The 17,126-nt window shown below is 40.6% G+C and overlaps 1 protein-coding gene across 2 annotated transcripts in view; it reads left to right on the forward strand.

Moving 5' to 3' along the window:
• The window catches only part of DNAH8 (dynein axonemal heavy chain 8), a 310,370-nt gene that overhangs the window by 53,385 nt on the left and 239,859 nt on the right, over window positions 1–17,126 (forward strand). The window contains exons 18-21 of one of the 2 annotated variants that reach the window (XM_060307337.1): window positions 2,926–3,061; window positions 3,917–4,032; window positions 6,194–6,292; window positions 6,691–6,695. In XM_060307337.1, coding sequence (XP_060163320.1) covers window positions 2,926–3,061; window positions 3,917–4,032; window positions 6,194–6,292; window positions 6,691–6,695 — 356 coding nt within the window. Of the gene's footprint in view, window positions 1–2,925; window positions 3,062–3,916; window positions 4,033–6,193; window positions 6,301–6,690; window positions 6,696–17,126 lie in introns of both variants that reach the window. The other variant, XM_030870835.2, reaches the window with a different exon arrangement.

Genomic DNA, 17,126 nt, shown 5'->3' on the forward strand with positions numbered 1-17,126 from the left:
CTCTCAACCACTGCGCCACCAGGGAAGCCCTATTTGTGGTTTTGATTATAGCCTTCCTAATGGAGTAAAGTGGTATCTCATTGTGGCTTAAATTTGTATTTCCCTAATTGCTAGTGATGTCGAACACTTTTTCATGTGCTTATTAACCTGTTATGTGCCTTCTTTTAGTAATGTCTATTCAAATCCTTTGCTCATTTTAAAATTGGATGATCTGTCTTTTTATGTTTTAGTTGTGATTGTTCTTTGTATGTTCTAGATACTAGTCCCGTATCAGATTGCAAAATTTTTCTCCCAGTCTGTGGGTTGTCTTTTCACTTTCTTGATGGTGTCCTTTGAAGGCCCAAAGTTTTAAATTTTGATGATGTCCAGTTCATCTATATATTTTTTTGCTGTTGCTTTGCTTTGGTGTCATATCTAAGAAAAATTTGCCTAATCCAAGATCATGAAGATCCATACTTATGTTTTTTTAAAGAGTTTTATAGTTTTTGCCCTTACATTTATTTACTTTAAAAAATTATTTATTTATTTTTGGCTGCTTTGGGTCTTCATTGCTGCTCCCGGGCTTTCTCTAGTTGTGGTGAGTGGGGGCTACTCTTTGTTGCGGTGCGCGGGCTTCTCATTGCAGTGAGTTCTCCTGTTGTGGAGCACAGGCTATAGGTGCACGGACTTCAGGAGTTGCGGCTCGCAGACTCTAGAGCACAGGCTCAGTAGCTGTGGAGCAAGGGCTTAGTTGCTCTGCGGCATGTGGGATCTTCCTGGACCAGGGATCGAACCTGTGTCCCCTGCATTGGCAGGCGGATTCTTAACCACTGCGCCACCAGGGAAGTCCCTCGCCCTTACATTTAGATCTATGCTTCATTTTAAGTTAGTTTTTGTGTATGGTCCAAGGATCTACTTTCATTATTTTGCAAGTGGATATTCAGTGATCCTAGCACCAATTATCAAATTCCATTAACTTTATTATTATATAGTATTGGAAACATACAGAAGAATTTATGTGGCATCTTCCCACTTATTCCTGTGACCCTGTTCTTTTAACATAAAAGCTGACTTTATGTTATTTTGTCTAGGTTTCCAGAGATATCATGGGAGTACCAAGATAAACATATGTGTTTAATCTGTCATGTTTGACTAGTAGTCTGGTTTCTTTCTTAGGGATTTCAAAGCAAATGGAGGGGGTGTGTAAATAAACACGTGTGTCCAATCTTCCATGATCAGCTGTGAGTGTCCACTTGCTTAACACTTGTTTTCCTTGCTAGACTGAAGTGGCTCTCAACCACCATTGTCATTCCAAAGGTTAACACTGTGTTGAGTAAATTAGAAAGGGTGTAATGAGCGAATGATGAAGCAAAATCTGAAGAGTTCGTGGGGGTGGGGAGGATCAGAGAGTACCTTCAGGTGGGAGGAGGAACACCGTTTCCCCTGAGACTGAGAAAAGATGAAGGTGGGTTCAGATGCAGATGAGGTGGTGTAAATCGGGGGGACAAACTTGCAAGTCTCTCTCTCTCAATCTAGTAGCCAAGAAAGGAACACATGAAGGCAGTACAGAGGGAATATGGGATCTCCCAAGACTTATCTGGGGAGCGGTTGCATAGATAGGCTCGGGTTCCTTTGCAGAGGTGATTTTGAAGGCCCAAGTTGGCTGCTACCATTTACTTTTCTCTTTCCTAAGACGCATGGACATTGTATGTTAAAGGGCCTATTCAATTTTATAATCCAGTTTTCTTTTCTGAATTTAGTTCTGCACTTCTTCCTAAAGCCTTTGCTGACTATTAGAAAAGTTCAAAAGGCAAAAAGCACAGGCTTTTAGAATCACACAAAGCTGGTTTCAAACCCCTATTCTTACCACCTACTGTGTGACCTTGGGCAAATTTTTAATTCTTTCTGAGAGTCAGTTTTCTCATCTGTGAAATGGGTACAGTAATATTACCTATCCCAAGAGGTTGTCATTTAGTTAAATGAGTTCATACACATAAAGCTCTTAAATTGATGCCTGGCATACAACATCATGCTCATTTAAAAACCTTATCACATTTGAATCTCAAAACAACACTTTGGATTGTCCTTTTCTTTTTTAAAAAAAATAAGTTTATTTATTTATTTATTTAGCTGCATTGGGTCTTTTGTTGCTCCGTCGGGGCTTTCTCTAGTTGCGGCGAGCGGGGGCTACTCTTTGTTGTGGTGCACAGGTTTCTCATTATGGTGGCTTCTCTTGTGTCAGAGCATGGGCTCTAGGTGCGCAGGCTTTGGTAGTTGTGGCACACAGGCTCAGTAGTTGTGGCTCACGGGCTCTAGAGCGCAAGCTCAGTAGTTGTGGCACAAGGGCTTAGTTGCTCCGTGGCATGTGGGATCTTCCCGGACCAGGGCTCGAATCCGTGTCCCCTGCATTGGCAGGCAGATTCTTAACCACTGCACCACCAGGGAAGTCCCTGGATTGTCCTTTTAAAAAACCATTTCTCATTTTCAACTTTGACATCTTCATCTCCTAGGCCTTTAGGCTTCTTTCTTTTTGCCCATATGAATGGGACTGTAGATCTCTGTGTGTGAATGAGTCAGGTAAGGTGAAAAACTTTGAATTTGCAACTTCTCTGGCAGTCCAGTGGTTAAAACTCCACGCTTCCACTACAGGGGTGCAGGTTCGATCCCTGGTCGGGGAGCTAAGATCCCGCATGCCACGTGGTGCGGCCAAAAAAAAAAAAAAAACTTTGAATTTTTCTTCTTTCTCCTTTTCTTTGCTTGAGACTTAGCAGCTGTCTCAAGCTGCTTTTAGCCATTGACACTTTGGGGTCTGAAACATTATGCTATTGGCCACTATCTCTAGGTATTTTCAAATGGCATTAGAGTTTGATAAGTTGAAGTCGTATTAATAAATTTCACAGTAGTTTTAAGTATCTGGAAATTAATAGTCATTTTTTTATTTAATAGACATACACAAAAGAATGGGCTGAGGTTCTAAACCACAAAAGTAAGCACGTGGAAGAAGCTGTCAAAGAACTTATATCAATATTTGAGACTATTTATGAAGTTAAATACAGTGGGAAAACAGCAAAACAGTTACCAGGTAATGTGGCTGGTTACAATGTTTGAATCACAAGTGTTACAGATACGTTCTCAAGTAGGCACCTTGTGCCTAGCAGGCACCAAAATTCCAGACTCCCAGAAGGAGAGCAGATGTTCAGCATAAACCACACCGTTTGCAGTTTAGGCACAGTGAGCCCTTTTTATGAATGAGGGAATGGTGGGCACCCCTCTGAAATCCAAGTTCATAGATACTTACTGGGGACCAACCTTGCAAGCAGGCCCTTCCATGGATAGCAGTCTCTGGCCTGCTATGTTAACTTTTTTTTTTTGGTACAGCATTCCACTATGCTGGCTGTCACACTGAGTGGGGATGGCATCTAGTGAGTAGAGGCCAGGGACGCTGCTGAATATCCTCTATGGCATAGGACAGCTGCAACAACAAAGCCTGTCAGTAGCGCTGAGGTTGAGAAACTCCAGCTTAAACAAGTATCCGCCACATCTCTTCTTTCTCTGAGAGGTTTTCCACTTAGTTTAAGTAGTTTTCATCAGAAGTATCAAAAACACGAACATGTCAGCTTAAGATGGCAAACCCAAAAGGTAAACAGGTATTTTAGAAAGAGAGCCGGTAAAATAACCCCTCTTTAAATGTTTCTTAATTCTAGATACTAATACAGAGTACAGTATATTTAAAGAGTGTATTTCTTAATAGAATGTTAATTCTGTTGAGATGGGTGATTTAAATTGAATTCAAGGGTGATTTCTCCCAGCAACAAATTTTTAATTTTTAAATTAAGAATTCTTTTAAGAAGGACCTTCCTAAGAAGGTTTGGTTGCATAGAATAAACCAAATGCCAAGTATTAACTGTTATATTTTTGTTTTATCTTTTATCTATAGAACAGAGAAAACATGTTGTTTTTGGAAGTGAAACAGAAGAGGGTGAAAGTGTTGATTATGAGCCTAATATTGTGCCTGAGGTTGATGTTAATCATAAAGAAGATGAATTTAAAAAGGTATTTATTGTAAAGCAACCTTATGCAATTTCACAGAATTATGACTTACAGGATTGTAGATAACCCCAAATGGTGGGTTTTTTTTTTTCCAGGCAGTTCTGCAAGCAGTCTGTGTGGATTTATAACAAAATCCAGAAAATATAATTTTCAGTTCTACACTGTAGCATCTGACAAGACACAGCAATCCTTACAGTTTTCCCCAGCACTGTCAACTTTTAATGCTATTCTATCAATTACAGTTTATATAGTTGTCTCCCCTATTGTGACTGACCGTGTTTTCTTATGTAGTAAATGTCACATCTGGGATTGTAGTGCCAATCCATTTGACTCAAAGTGGAGAACTTTGTTCTCAGTTATTGTTTTTAATAGAATTACCTGTATTGCAAGACCGGGTTTTGATTCTCTTGGGGTCCAGGGATCTGCATTTTTTATTAACACTGTGGATTCTCCCGCAGGAGAAACCCCAGGTGGGCAGATTCTCACATTATGCTGAGCTGTGTTGAGAATGAAAGTTGAGGAGGAGACATGGGGATTCTTCATCCTTCTTAGGCCTTCTTAGGCCTTCTGGTCGTGCATCAACTCTAAATGCCACTCTCACATTTGTACCAATTCGTGCTTTCTCCTGCTCCCGTCAGTTTTCTTTTAATCCTCCATACTCATCTTTTTTTTTTTTTTAATTTTTAATTTTTAATTTATTTTTGGCTGTGTCGGTCTTAGTTTCTGTGCGAGGGCTTTCTCCAGTTGCAGCGAGCGGGGGCCACTCTTCATCGCGGTGCACGGTCCTCTCACTATCACAGCCTCTCGTTGCAGAGCACAGGCTCCAGATGCGCAGGCTCAGTAGTTGTGGCTCACAGGCCCAGTTGCTCCGCGGCATGTGGGATCCTCCCAGACCAGGGCTCGAACCCGTGTCCCCTGCATCGGCAGGCAGACTCTCAACCACTGCGCCACCAGGGAAGCCCCGTACTCATCTTTTCATTCTTTCTCCATCTTACATTCTTTTACACTCTCTAACCCCTACCCTAACACAGTCTTGGAAATAAACAGCACACGTTTGTTTCACTTTCACCTTCTGGCTCAAGGATGCTATCACTAATTGATCGGGAAACACTTTCCCGCTGAGTCTAGATTTTAGCTGTAGATTGCTTCTCATACCATGCACCAGGCAGCCACTATCAGTTGGTGGGGGTCAGCAGGAGAGTGCTTCGCTTCCAGCTGCATTCCCTTTGACACTGGCTGGGGTCCTTAGAGCAAGACTGAGTACCATCAGAGCCTCTCAAGATGGGAGATCACTTAGAGCTGCATCAGTGCAGACATCTCCTAAACAGCCTCTGCCTCTCAAATCCACCTTCCACATCGCTTCCACAGTGGTCTAACGTAAACATCTGATTATGTCATGCCTGCTCTTTAGCCTGGTAGTTGACCAACCCAATCATATTCCTCTTTGTTCACACCTGATAAGCCTCCCTTCTGACTCAACTGAACCTGACTGGCCCACCCAGACTCAGAGGGTCAGGGTGTAGGGTGGAGAGGAACAGTGTGGCCAGAGCCTGGCTCCGGATGTGTGAATCACTGTGCAAGCAAGACGTAGTGCCCAGATTCCTGCCCAGGCTCAATATTTATTCTGTGCTCTGACCAATAAATGTGGCTACTTCTTCTCTGGTGGGAAAGAAGGGCTTGCAGAGAGGGACAAACCATGGTGCCAGGACGGTGGAAGTTTCATCCTATGTATTTTGGTATCATACATTTTAAAATATGTTTATCCACCAAGCTGAGATTTTTGAGGTTGGAGACTACATATCCTCTTGTGCCCATACCTCTAAGCATTGAAAAGTGCACCACACTTAAGTGCTTCAGTTTTGTTGAGTGAATTATTGAATATTGAGCAAACCAGGATTATTTTCAATTAGCTGTTTTTGAATTTTGGCTTTTGAGTAATGCCTTATAATTTGCTAGGGTGTTTATGAAAGCACACCTTTCACGTATTCTTACTTGTTTAAAAAAACAAGTAATTTAGGATTGAATTTATTTCTACAATATAATTGAAATTGTATAGTTTATTATTTTTCATCTTTCGCATGTCACTTCTAATATTGTATTATTGCTTTGGAGGTGTTAGAGTTTTTATTTTTTGTACCAAATTTAATATGATTTCTCATTACAGGAATGTAAAGAGGTCTACGCTTTTTTCTCTCATCAATTACTAGACAGTCTTCAAAAAGCTACACGGTTATCTTTGGACACAATGAAAAGAAGAATATTTGTTGCCAGGCAAGTTGAAAATATGCTAAATATGTCTGGTAAAACTATCACAACGTAACACTAAAGCACTTTTTATTTTTATTAATTAATTTTAATAATTGTAAAATTTAAAACACGGCATTTATGAAAAGACTGTATGAAAACAAGCGTGTAATACTGCAAGAACACTGATAAATGAACAGCCATGTTCCTAGCACCCAGGCCAAGACAAAGAACACTGAACACTACCAGTACCCTTACTGGTCCTTCCTCTGCTCACCCAAAGGTAACCACTATCCTGAACTTGATGTTTATCATTGTCTTGGTTTGCCTGACAGTTTACCCCATGTTTGTATCATTTAATTTGCCTGTATTTGAACTGTGTTCAGTATTGCTTTTGAGGTGCATCTATGCTGATAGATTGGGTTGTTTCCAGTTTGGGCTATTGTGAACATTCTTGTGCCTGTCTCCTGCTGCACCTGCTCAGAGTGGAATGGCTGGGCCCTGGGCTGTGTGCATGCCTCAATTTACCAGGCAGTGCCTAGCATGAGAGTGCCTATGGATCCTCATCCTTGCACACAGTTGGTGTCATTCAATTAAAAAATTGTTGCTAGCATATAGGGTGTGAAATGGCGTCTCACTGGGATTTAAATCATTTAAATCATTTTCCTGGTTACTGATGAGGTTAAACATATTTTCATGTTTATGAGCCATTTGTGCTTTCTCTTTTTAAAAATTTGCCTTCCCTTCCCTTCCCTTCCTTCCCTTCCCTTTCTTTCCCCCTCTCTTCCTCCCTCCCTCCCTCCTCCTCTTTCCCTCCCTTGTTTCTTCCTTCCTTCTGCCTGTTTTTCTATTGGATTGGATTTATTCATGGGTGGTCTCAATATATTATTTTGTTGATGATACTTTTAAACTCCTATTTATGATATTCTTTGCTGAGTTTAAAAATATTCAAATCTATCAGTCTTTTCCTTAGTAGTTTGTGATTTTTATGTCTTTTAAAAGAAATCTTTCTGTACTTCATAATATCTTCTAAAAGTTTTAAAGTTTTATCTTTTGCAGTTAGGGGTTTAATCCACATGGTATTTATTTTGTGTTTAGTGTGAGGTAGGAGACCAGTATATTTTTTCCCATATGGTTAATTAGTTAAAAGAAAATTAATTTTTCTTTTGGAATTGTTATTTAAATTACACTGAATCTATAGGTAGATTTGGAGAGAATTAGCATCCTTACAATATTGAGTCTTCCATTCAGAGTCATGGATTATCTCTCCATTTATTTGTCTTTTTTATTACTTCTCAATGAAGTTTTGTAATTCCCTGTGTAAAAGTCTTCTACATTTTTGTTAGGTTTATTTCTTGGTTATTCATTGCTGAATTTTAATTTACTTGCACTATTAAAATCTCCCAATGTGATAGTGAAGTTGTCAAATTTTCCTTCTGTTTCAGTCGTTGTTTTATATCTTTTAAGGCTGTGTTGTTAGGTGCATGTGATGTCATATAGTTAAGTCTGCCTAGAACACTGTTTATTTTATTTTTATTTGATGAGCCTCTTTATCCATATTAATCTTGATTTCTCAAATTATTTTTAGTCTGTCATTAATTTTACTTTCCCAGATTTTTTGGTATACCTTTTCTATCCCTTCATTTAATTTTTTCTGTGAAGCTTTTTTGTTTTACCTTTTAAAAGCATAATATACCTGATATATTTTAATATTGACATAGAGTTGATTTACAATGTTGTGCCAGTCTCTGCTGTACAGCAAAGTGACTCAGTTATACACATATATATAGATACATTCTTCTTTTATGTTCTTTTCTATTATGGTTTATCACAGGATGTTGAGTATAGTTCTCTGTGCTATACATTAGGACCTGTTGTTTATCCATTCTAAATGTAGTAGTTTGCATCTACCAACCCCAAACTCCCAGTCCATCCCTCTCCCTCCCTCCTTCACCCTTGGCAACCACAAGTCTGTTCTCTATGTCTATGAGTCTTATACCTGATATTTTTATTTAATCTGATTATTTCTGCCTTTTAAAGAGTTTAATCTGCTTACATTTTTGTGATTTTTTAATATAGTTACACTTAATTTATGACATTTTATTTTGTGGTTTCTTACTATCCTTTGTCTGGTTCATTTATTATCTGTTCCCTTTGGAATGGATAATTTTTCCCTTTTATTCTCTTTCCTATACTTAAGTTCTTTCAGTAGTTACCTTCAAATTTAGAACACATATATTTAGCTATATTTTTAAAAAAGTACTGTGTATAGTTTTTTCAATTTTCTCATTTCTAACTACAAGGGCCTTGGCATGAAGTTTATCTACTTTCTCATTCTTTGATTTATTTATTTATTTTAACATCTTTATTGGAGTATAATTGCTTTACAATGTTGTGTTACTTTCTGCTGTATCACAAAGTGAATCAGTTATATGTATACATATATCCCCATATACCCTCCCTCTTGCGTCTCCCTCCCACCCTTCCTATCCCACCCTTCTAGGTGGTCACAAAGCACTGAGCTGATCTCCCTGTGCTATGCAGCTGCTTCCCACTAGCTATCTATTTTACATTTGGCAGTGTATATATGTCAATGCTACTCTCTCACTTCATCCCAGCTTACTCTTCTCCCTGCCTGTGTCCTCAAGTCCATTCTCTATGTCTGCATCTTTATTCCTGTCCTGCCCCTAGGTTCATCAGAAGTATTTTTTTTTTTAGATTCCATATATATGTGTTAGCATATGGTATTTGTTTTTCTCTTTCTGACTTACTTCACTCTGTATGACAGACTCTAGGTCCATCCACCTCACTACAAATAACTCAATTTCGTTTCTTTTTATGGCTGAGTAATATTCCATTGTATATATGTGCCACATCTTCTTTATCCATTCATCTGTCGATGGACACTTAGGTTGCTTCCATTTCCTGGCTATTGTAAACAGTACTGCAATGAACATTGTGGTACATGACTCTTTTTGAATTATGGTTTTCTCAGTGTATATGCCCAGTAGTGGGATTGCTGGGTCATATGGTAGTTCTATTTTTAGCTTTTTAAGTAAGCTCCATACTGTTCTCCATAGTGACTGTATCAATTTACATTCCCACCAACAGAGCAAGAGGGTTCCCTTTTCTCCACACCCTCTCCAGCATTTATTGTTTGTAGATTTTTTTTTTTTTTCGGTATGCGGGCCTCTCACTGTTGTGGCCTCTCCTGTTGCGGAGCACAGGCTCCAGACGCTGAGGCTCAGCGGCCATGGCTCACGGGCCCAGCCGCTCTGCAGCATGTGGGATCTTCCCGGACCGGGGCACAAACCCATGTCCCCTGCAACGGCAGGTGGACTCTCAACCACTGTGCCACCAGGGAAGCCCTGTTTGTAGATTTTTTGATGATGGCCATTCTGACCGGTGTGAGGTGATACCTCATTGTAGTTTTGATTTGCATTTCTCTAATGATTAGTGATGTTGAGCATCCTTTCATGTGTTTGTTGGCAATCTGTATATCTTCTTTGGAGAAATGTCTATTTAGGTCTTCTGCCCATTGGGTTGTTTGTTTTTTTGATATTGGGCTGCATGAGCTGCTTGTATATTTTGGAGATTAATCCTTTGTCAGTTGCTTCATTAGCAAATATTTTCTTCCATTCTGAGGGTTGTCTTTTCGTCTTGTTTATGGTTTCCTTTCCTTTGTAAGTTTCATTAGGTCCCATTTGCTTATTTTTGTTTTTATTTCCATTTCTCTAGCAGATGGGTCAAAAAGGATCTTGCTGTGAATTATGTCAAAGAGTGTTCTTCCTATGTTTTCCTCCTAAGAGCTTTATAGTGTCAGCCCTTACATTTAGGTCTTTAATCCATTTTGAGTTTATTTTTGTGTATGGTGTTAGGAAGTGTTCTAATTTCATTCTTTTACATGAGCTGTCCAGTTTTCCCAGCACCACTTACTGAAGAGGCTGTCTTTTCTTCACTGTATATTCTTGCCTCCTTTATCAAAGATAAGGTGACCATATGTGCATGGGTTTATCTCTGGGCTATTTATCCTGTTCCATTGATCTATATTTCTGTTTTTGTGCCAGCACCATACTGTCTTGATTACTGTAGCTTTGTAGTATAGTCTGAAGTCAGGGAGCCTGATGCCTCCAGCTCTGTTTTTCTTTCTCAAGATTAATGTGCCATTTAAAGCTTGTGTTTCTTTATTTATTTTCATTTTGGATGATCTGTGCTTTGGTGAAAGTGGGGTGTTAAAGTCCCCTACTATGATTGTGTCACTGTCGATTTCCCCTTTTATGGCTCTTAGCATTTGCATTATGTATTGAGGTGCTCCTATGTTGGGTGCATAAATATTTACAATTGTTATATCTTCTTCTTGGATTGATCCCTTGATCATTATGTAGTGTCCTTCTTTGTCTCTTGTAATAGTCTTTATTTTAAAGTCTATTTTGTCTGATATGAGAATTGCTACTCCAGCTTTCTTTTGATTTCCATTTGCATGGAATATCTTTTTCCATCTCCTCACTTTCAGTCTGTATTTGTCCCTACGTCTAAAGTGGGTCTCTTGTAGACAGCATATATACAGGTCTTATTTTTGTATCCATTCAGATAGTCCATTCTTTTGGTTGGATCATTTAATCCATTTACATTTAAGGTAATTATCGATATGTCTGTTCCTATTACCATTTTCTTAATTGTTTTGGGTTTGTTATTGTAGGTCTTTTCCTTCTCTTGTGTTTCCTGCCTAGGGAAGTTCCTTTAGCATTTGTTGAAAAGCTGGTTTGGTGGTGCTGAATTCTCTTAACTTTTGCTTGTCTGTATAGATTTTAATTTCTCCTTTGAATCTGAATGAGATCCTTGCTGGGTAGAGTAATCTTGGTTGTAGGTTTTTCCCTTTCATCACTTTAAAGCCACTCCCTTTTGGCCTGCAGAATTTCTGCTGAAAGAAGAAACCTTATGGGGATCCTTTTGTATGTTATTTGTTGCTGTTCCCTTGCTGCTTTTCATATTTTTTCTTTGTACTTAATTTTTGATAGTTTGATTAATATGTGTCTTGGTGTGTTTCCCCTTGGATTTATCCTGTATGGGACTCTCTGCGCTTCCTGGACTTGATTGACTATTTCCTTTCCCATGTTAGGGAAGTTTTCAACTGTAATCTCTTCAAATATTTCCTCAGACCCTTTCTTTTTCTCCTCTTCTTCTGGGACCCCGTAATTCAAATGTTCATGTGTTTAATGTTGTCCCAGTGGTCTCTGAGACTGTCCTCAGTTCTTTTCATTCTTGTTTCTTTATTCTGCTCTGCAGTAGTTATTTCCACTATTTTATCTTCCAGGTCTCTTATCCGTTCTTCTGCCTCAGTTATTCTGCTATTGATTCCTTCTAGAGAATTTTTAATTTCATTTATTGTGTTGTTCATCATTTTTTTTTTGCTCTTTAGTTTTTCTAGGTCCTTGTTAAACGTTTCTTGTATTTTCTCCATTCTATTTCCAAGATTTTGGTTCATCTTTACTATCATTACTCTGAATTCTTTTTCAGGTGGACTGCCTATTTCCTCTTCATTTGTTTGGTCTGGTGGGTTTTTACCTTGCTCCTTCATCTGATGCATATTTCTCTGTCTTCTCATTTTGTTTAACTTACTGTGTTTGGGGTCTTCTTTTTGCTGGCTGCAGGTTCATAGTTCCTGTTGTTTCTGGTGTCTGCCCCCAGCGGGTAAGGTTGGTTCAGTGGGTTGTGTAGGCTTCCTGGTGGAGGTGACTGGTGCCTGTGTTCTGGTGATGAGGCTGGATCTTGTCTTTCTGGAGGGCAGGGCCACGTCCGGTGGTGTGTTTTGGGGTGACTGTGAACTTAGCATGATTTTAGGCAGCCTCTCTGTGAATGGATGTGGTTTTGTTCCTGTCTTGCTAGTTGTTTGGCATGGAGTGTCCAGCACTGGAGCTTGCTGGCTGTTGGCTGGAGCTGGTTCTTAGCGTTGAGACAGAGATTTCTGGGAGAGCTCTCGCCAATTGATATTACATGGAACTGGTAGGTCTCTGGTGGTCCCATGTCCTGCACTCGGCTCTCCCACCTCAGAAGCTCAGGCCTGACACCAGGCCTGAGCACCAAGACCCTCTCAGCCACATGGCTCAGAAGAAAAGGGAGAAAGAAAAGAAAGAAAAAAACATAATAAATAAAAAAAATAATTAGAATAAGAAATTTTTAAAGTAATAATAATAATAAAAAAGAAGAGAGTGGGGCTTCCCTGGTGACGCAGTGGTTGAGAGTCCGCCTGCCGATGCAGGGGACACGGGTTCGTGCCCCGGTCCGGGAAGATCCCACATGCCGCGGAGTGGCTGGGCCCGTGAGCCATGGCCGCTGAGCCTGCGCGTCCGGAGCCTGTGCTCCGCAACGGGAGAGGCCACAACAGTGAGAGGCCCGCGTACCGCAAAAAAAAAAAAAAAAAAAAAAGAAGAGAGTGAAGAAACAATAAACAAATCCACCAATGATAACAGCACTAAAAACTATACTAAGATAAACATAAAAGTCAGAAACAAATCAGTCACAGACAGCAAACCCCAAGTCTACAGTTGCTCCCAAAGTCCACTGCCTCAATTTTGTGATGATTCGTTGTCTGTTCAGGTATTCCAGAGACGCAGGGTACATCACGTTGATTGTGGGGATTTAATCCGCTGCTCCTGAGTCTGCTGGGAGAGATTTCCCTTTCTCTTCTTTGTTCTCACAGCTCCCGGGGTTCAGCTTTGGTTTTGGCCCCACCTCTGCATGTAGGTCACCCTCTGGCATCTGTTCCCAACAGACAGGATGGGGTTAAAGTAGCAGCTGATTAGGGGGCTCTGGCTCACTCAGGCCGGGGAGAGGGGGGGTATGGTAATTATAATGGGAATGTGGGGCGAGCTTGTGGAGGCAGAGGGCAGTGTGATGCTGCAACAGCCTGAGGCATCATGTGTTCTCCTGGGGAAGTTGTCCCTGGATCAAGGGGCCCTGGCAATGGCAGGCTGTGCAGGCTCCTGGGGAGTGGAGGGGAGGTGTGGGTAGTGACCTGTGCTTGCACATAGGATTCTTGGTGGCTGCAGCAGCAGTGTTAGCGTTTCACGCTTGTCTCTGGGATCTGCGCTGATAGCCGCGGCTTTAGCCTGTCTCTGGAGCTCGTTTAGGCGGTGCTCTGAATCCCCTTTCCTTGTGCACCCTGAAACAATGGTCTCTTGCCTCTTAGGCAGGTCCAGACTTTTTCACGGACTCCCTCCCGGCTAGCTGTAGCACACTAGCTCCTTCAGGCTGTGTTCACACAGCCAACCCCAGTCCTCTCCCTGGGATCTGACCTCCGAAGCCCGAGCCTCAGCTCCCAGCCCCGACTTGCCCTGGCGGGTGAGCAGACAAGCCTCTTGGACTGGTGAGTGCTGGTTGGCACCAATCGTCTGTGTGGGAATCTCTCTGCTTTGCCCTCTGCACCCCTGTTGCTGCACTGTCCTCCGTGGCTCTGAAGCTTCCCCCCTGCCACCCCCCGTCTCTGCCAGTGAAGGAGCTTCCTAGTGTGTGGAAACTTTTCCCCCTTCACAGCTCCCTCCCAGTGGTGCACGTCCTGTCCCTATTCTTTTGTCTCTGTTTTTCCTTTTTTTTTTTGCCCTACCCAGGTACGTAGGGAGTTTCTTGCCTTTTGGGAAGTCTGAGGTCTTCTACCAGCATTCTGTAGGTGTTCTGTAGGAGTTGTTCCACATGTAGATGTATTTGTGGGGAGGAAGGTAATCTCCACGACTTACTCCTCCACCATCTTGAAGGTCTCCCCATCATTGTTGTTTGCTGTTTTACTTTTTACCTTTTTTTTGAGCACTCAAAAATAATTTATTTACTGGTATATTTTATTAAAGTCTCCAGGTTCTTGTGTATTTATTTTATACCCCTGGTTTCTCAGGGAGTGTGAGGTGTAAACTCCGTTATTCTTCATTTTAAGTCTGAAACGATTTGGCTGGATAAAAAACTTTTGTTTGTCTCTCAGCACTTTCAAAGTATTTCTTCAGTTTTTTCCTGACCTGTATTCTTGTTGATGAGAAGTTTGCAGTGAGTCTAACTAAAAATTGTATTTTATCCTTGATGTTCTGTAGCTTCCTTTCCTGGTGTGGATTTGTCTTTATTTAATCATGCTTTGTTCTCAGAGAACACTTTCTATTTGAGGGCTTATAGGGTTCCTTAATCCTGGAAAATCATCAGCAATTTCCTTTTTCGGTTATTGCTTCTGAGACATCCTCTTGTTATGGAACTCCTGTAGTTGAATGTTGAGTAAGTTGATCACATAATTGTTCCATCTAGGACACTCTTTTGAGTGAAGAAGCACTGTCCAGATGAAGTGTTAGGATGGACTTAAACCAGAACTGTCCTGGGCACCATGGACACGTGACCGTCTCAGATGTTGCAGCATCTCAGTCTCTCTTTCCTGTCTCCTAACTAGTCTGTCATATATTTTTGTCTTTTTGCCTTTCTGGGTTATGTTATGGGCAAGTATCTCTGTATCTAGCCTAAAGGCGATCTCATCTACTGCATCTTAAATATTTCAGTTAGTACTTTTTTCCTTATCCTCCAGATCCTGTATCATTCCTGCCTTTTTAGTTTAGCAATTTATTATTTTTTGGAAGATTGCTTTCATTTATCTCTTTGAACATTCTCAATATATTTATTTTAGAGTTTGTCATACTTCTATACATTGAACTTTGTCTGGAGTGAGTTTTTGTTTCAATTATTGATATCTTTAGTCCTCTTTCTTGCTATTAGACTTATGCATGCATATTGGGATTTTAGTTTGTAGACTCTCCTTGAGTGAGAAGTTTTTTTTGTTTTTGTGTGTTTCTCTCTCCTTCCCTCCCTTTCTAGGAGTTTCACTTTTGCCTCCACGTGACTCTTGGTACCTTAAGTGCAGAACTGGGTCCTATTTGTTCACAGTTACATATCCCCTGAAGAGATGCTGGGAAATGGCAGGTTTAAGCAGGGAGCACAGAAGTGAGCCGGCTTAGTGGCTTCTTGGGCATGCTGTGGACTTGCTTCTTTCACCCCAGGGCCACAGCTTTTGGAAAAGCTGCAGCTGCAGGCAGTAGGTTGACAAACTTTATCTTGCTGTTGTTTTGTCTCTCTTTACAAGTAGGGGAACATCACTTCAATGTCTGGCTTCGGGTAGCAAGCCTGGATGAGTCCCCTCTAACACGGACTACTTCAGTCCCTCAGAGTCCACAGGGGCCAGCCTCTCACTCTCACTGCCTATTTCCTGACCAGAGCCCTGGCCAGGCTGTTGTGTGTTTCTGATGCGTTCCTGATTTGTGGAGATCCTAATCTTGTGTTCGAGCATTTTCAAGTCCTTCAGAGTCTATCCGTGATTGTGATGTGTTTGGCACAAAGAGGCATTTTTGAAGTCTGAACTCACTATGCCATGTTAATTTACAACAGTACTGATGTGAGTTTTGAAGAGGTATACATGAGTATAATATTGCAGAATCCTCCCTTGTCTAAAATGTCTTTCTCTTACCCTCACCCATGAAGGCTAGTAGGTCAACTTGGATCACAACCACTTTCTCTCACACTCCACAGATACTATTTCACTGGCTTCTTCTTTTTTTTTTTTTTAATGCTTCCTTTTTCATTTTTATTTGTGGCACTTGGCTTGCCAACCTTCATCTGGGCAAGCCCTGCACACTCCATCCGCATAAACAGTAGAGATCTCTTTTAGTAATGAAGGATATTATTAATATATCTTGCCTCAACTGAAATGCAAACCCAATTTGATTTTTTCCTCAGGTGGGATGCAGACAGAGAACATCCAGATAAAAGGTGTTATCATTCACGAGGTCAAGACAGAACCGTTATTTTGTAGCTAAATGCCACTCACAAAGCACAATCACTGGCTTCTTTTGTTTCCATTTTCAGAGGCGGGTTTTGCTGCTAATCTGATTTTCTTTTCTAAGTAACAAACTGTTTCTTGCTGTTTACAGGATTTCCCCCTTTATTCTGGAAATTAACAAATTATGTGTTTAGCTGTAAGTCATTTTTCACCCATTAATCCCATCAGGCACACAGAGAATCATTTCAAGGTGAAAAAACAAGTCTATTCTTAAGATTTGAGAAGGGCTATGCTTAAATTTATTTTATGTAGGGTTCCCACGTTGGATCTAGGTCGTAGAGCGTCTCTGAGCTGAGTGACCCACTGTTAAGTTACTTAAACTCTCTGTGTCTTGGTTTCCTCATCTACAAAATGGAAATAATAATCATGGGATCCACATCAAGAGTTAACATGAGCATGAAATGTGTTGATTCATGGAAAGTGCTTGGAAAAGCGCCTGTCATACACTAAGCGTTCGATAAACATTACTTATCTTTTCTTTATTATTTCACTTACCTTTTCCTTAAGTAATTTCCTTCTCTTGTATTTTGCATCTGAAAGCTTGGAGAATTCCTTAAGCTAATCCTCTAGTTTGTCAAATAAGTCACCAAAGGATCGGCTGCGCTGTTCACCGCTTCTGTTAGTTCAGCTGTTTGATTATACTTTATGAAACTCTTGTTCTCAGGTTGTACCCTTTCAAACACAGTCTACACTTGTTTTATTGCTGCATCTTGATTTCACAGTGAGACTATGAATTAGAGGTTTTTTCTGTTGTTTCTTTGCTTGCTTGCTTTTAGTTCAAAGAGTTCCTTATCTGGGAACCATTGACCCTGAATACTAAAGTTGGGTCTCCACTGTGAATGTGGGGGCTTTGTTTCCTGTGATTTTTTTCTCCCCCAGTCTGCTTGTAGTTATGAATGGAGGTGTAGTTTTCAGTAATGATAACATTTCTTGCTGTGGAAAGTTTACATTTATTATAATTTTGTCTGGGATGGGGACAGAGATCAGGCAGGGGGAG

This window comes from Globicephala melas, chromosome 11 (assembly GCF_963455315.2).
Source record: "Globicephala melas chromosome 11, mGloMel1.2, whole genome shotgun sequence".
Lineage (NCBI taxonomy): Eukaryota > Metazoa > Chordata > Mammalia > Artiodactyla > Delphinidae > Globicephala > Globicephala melas.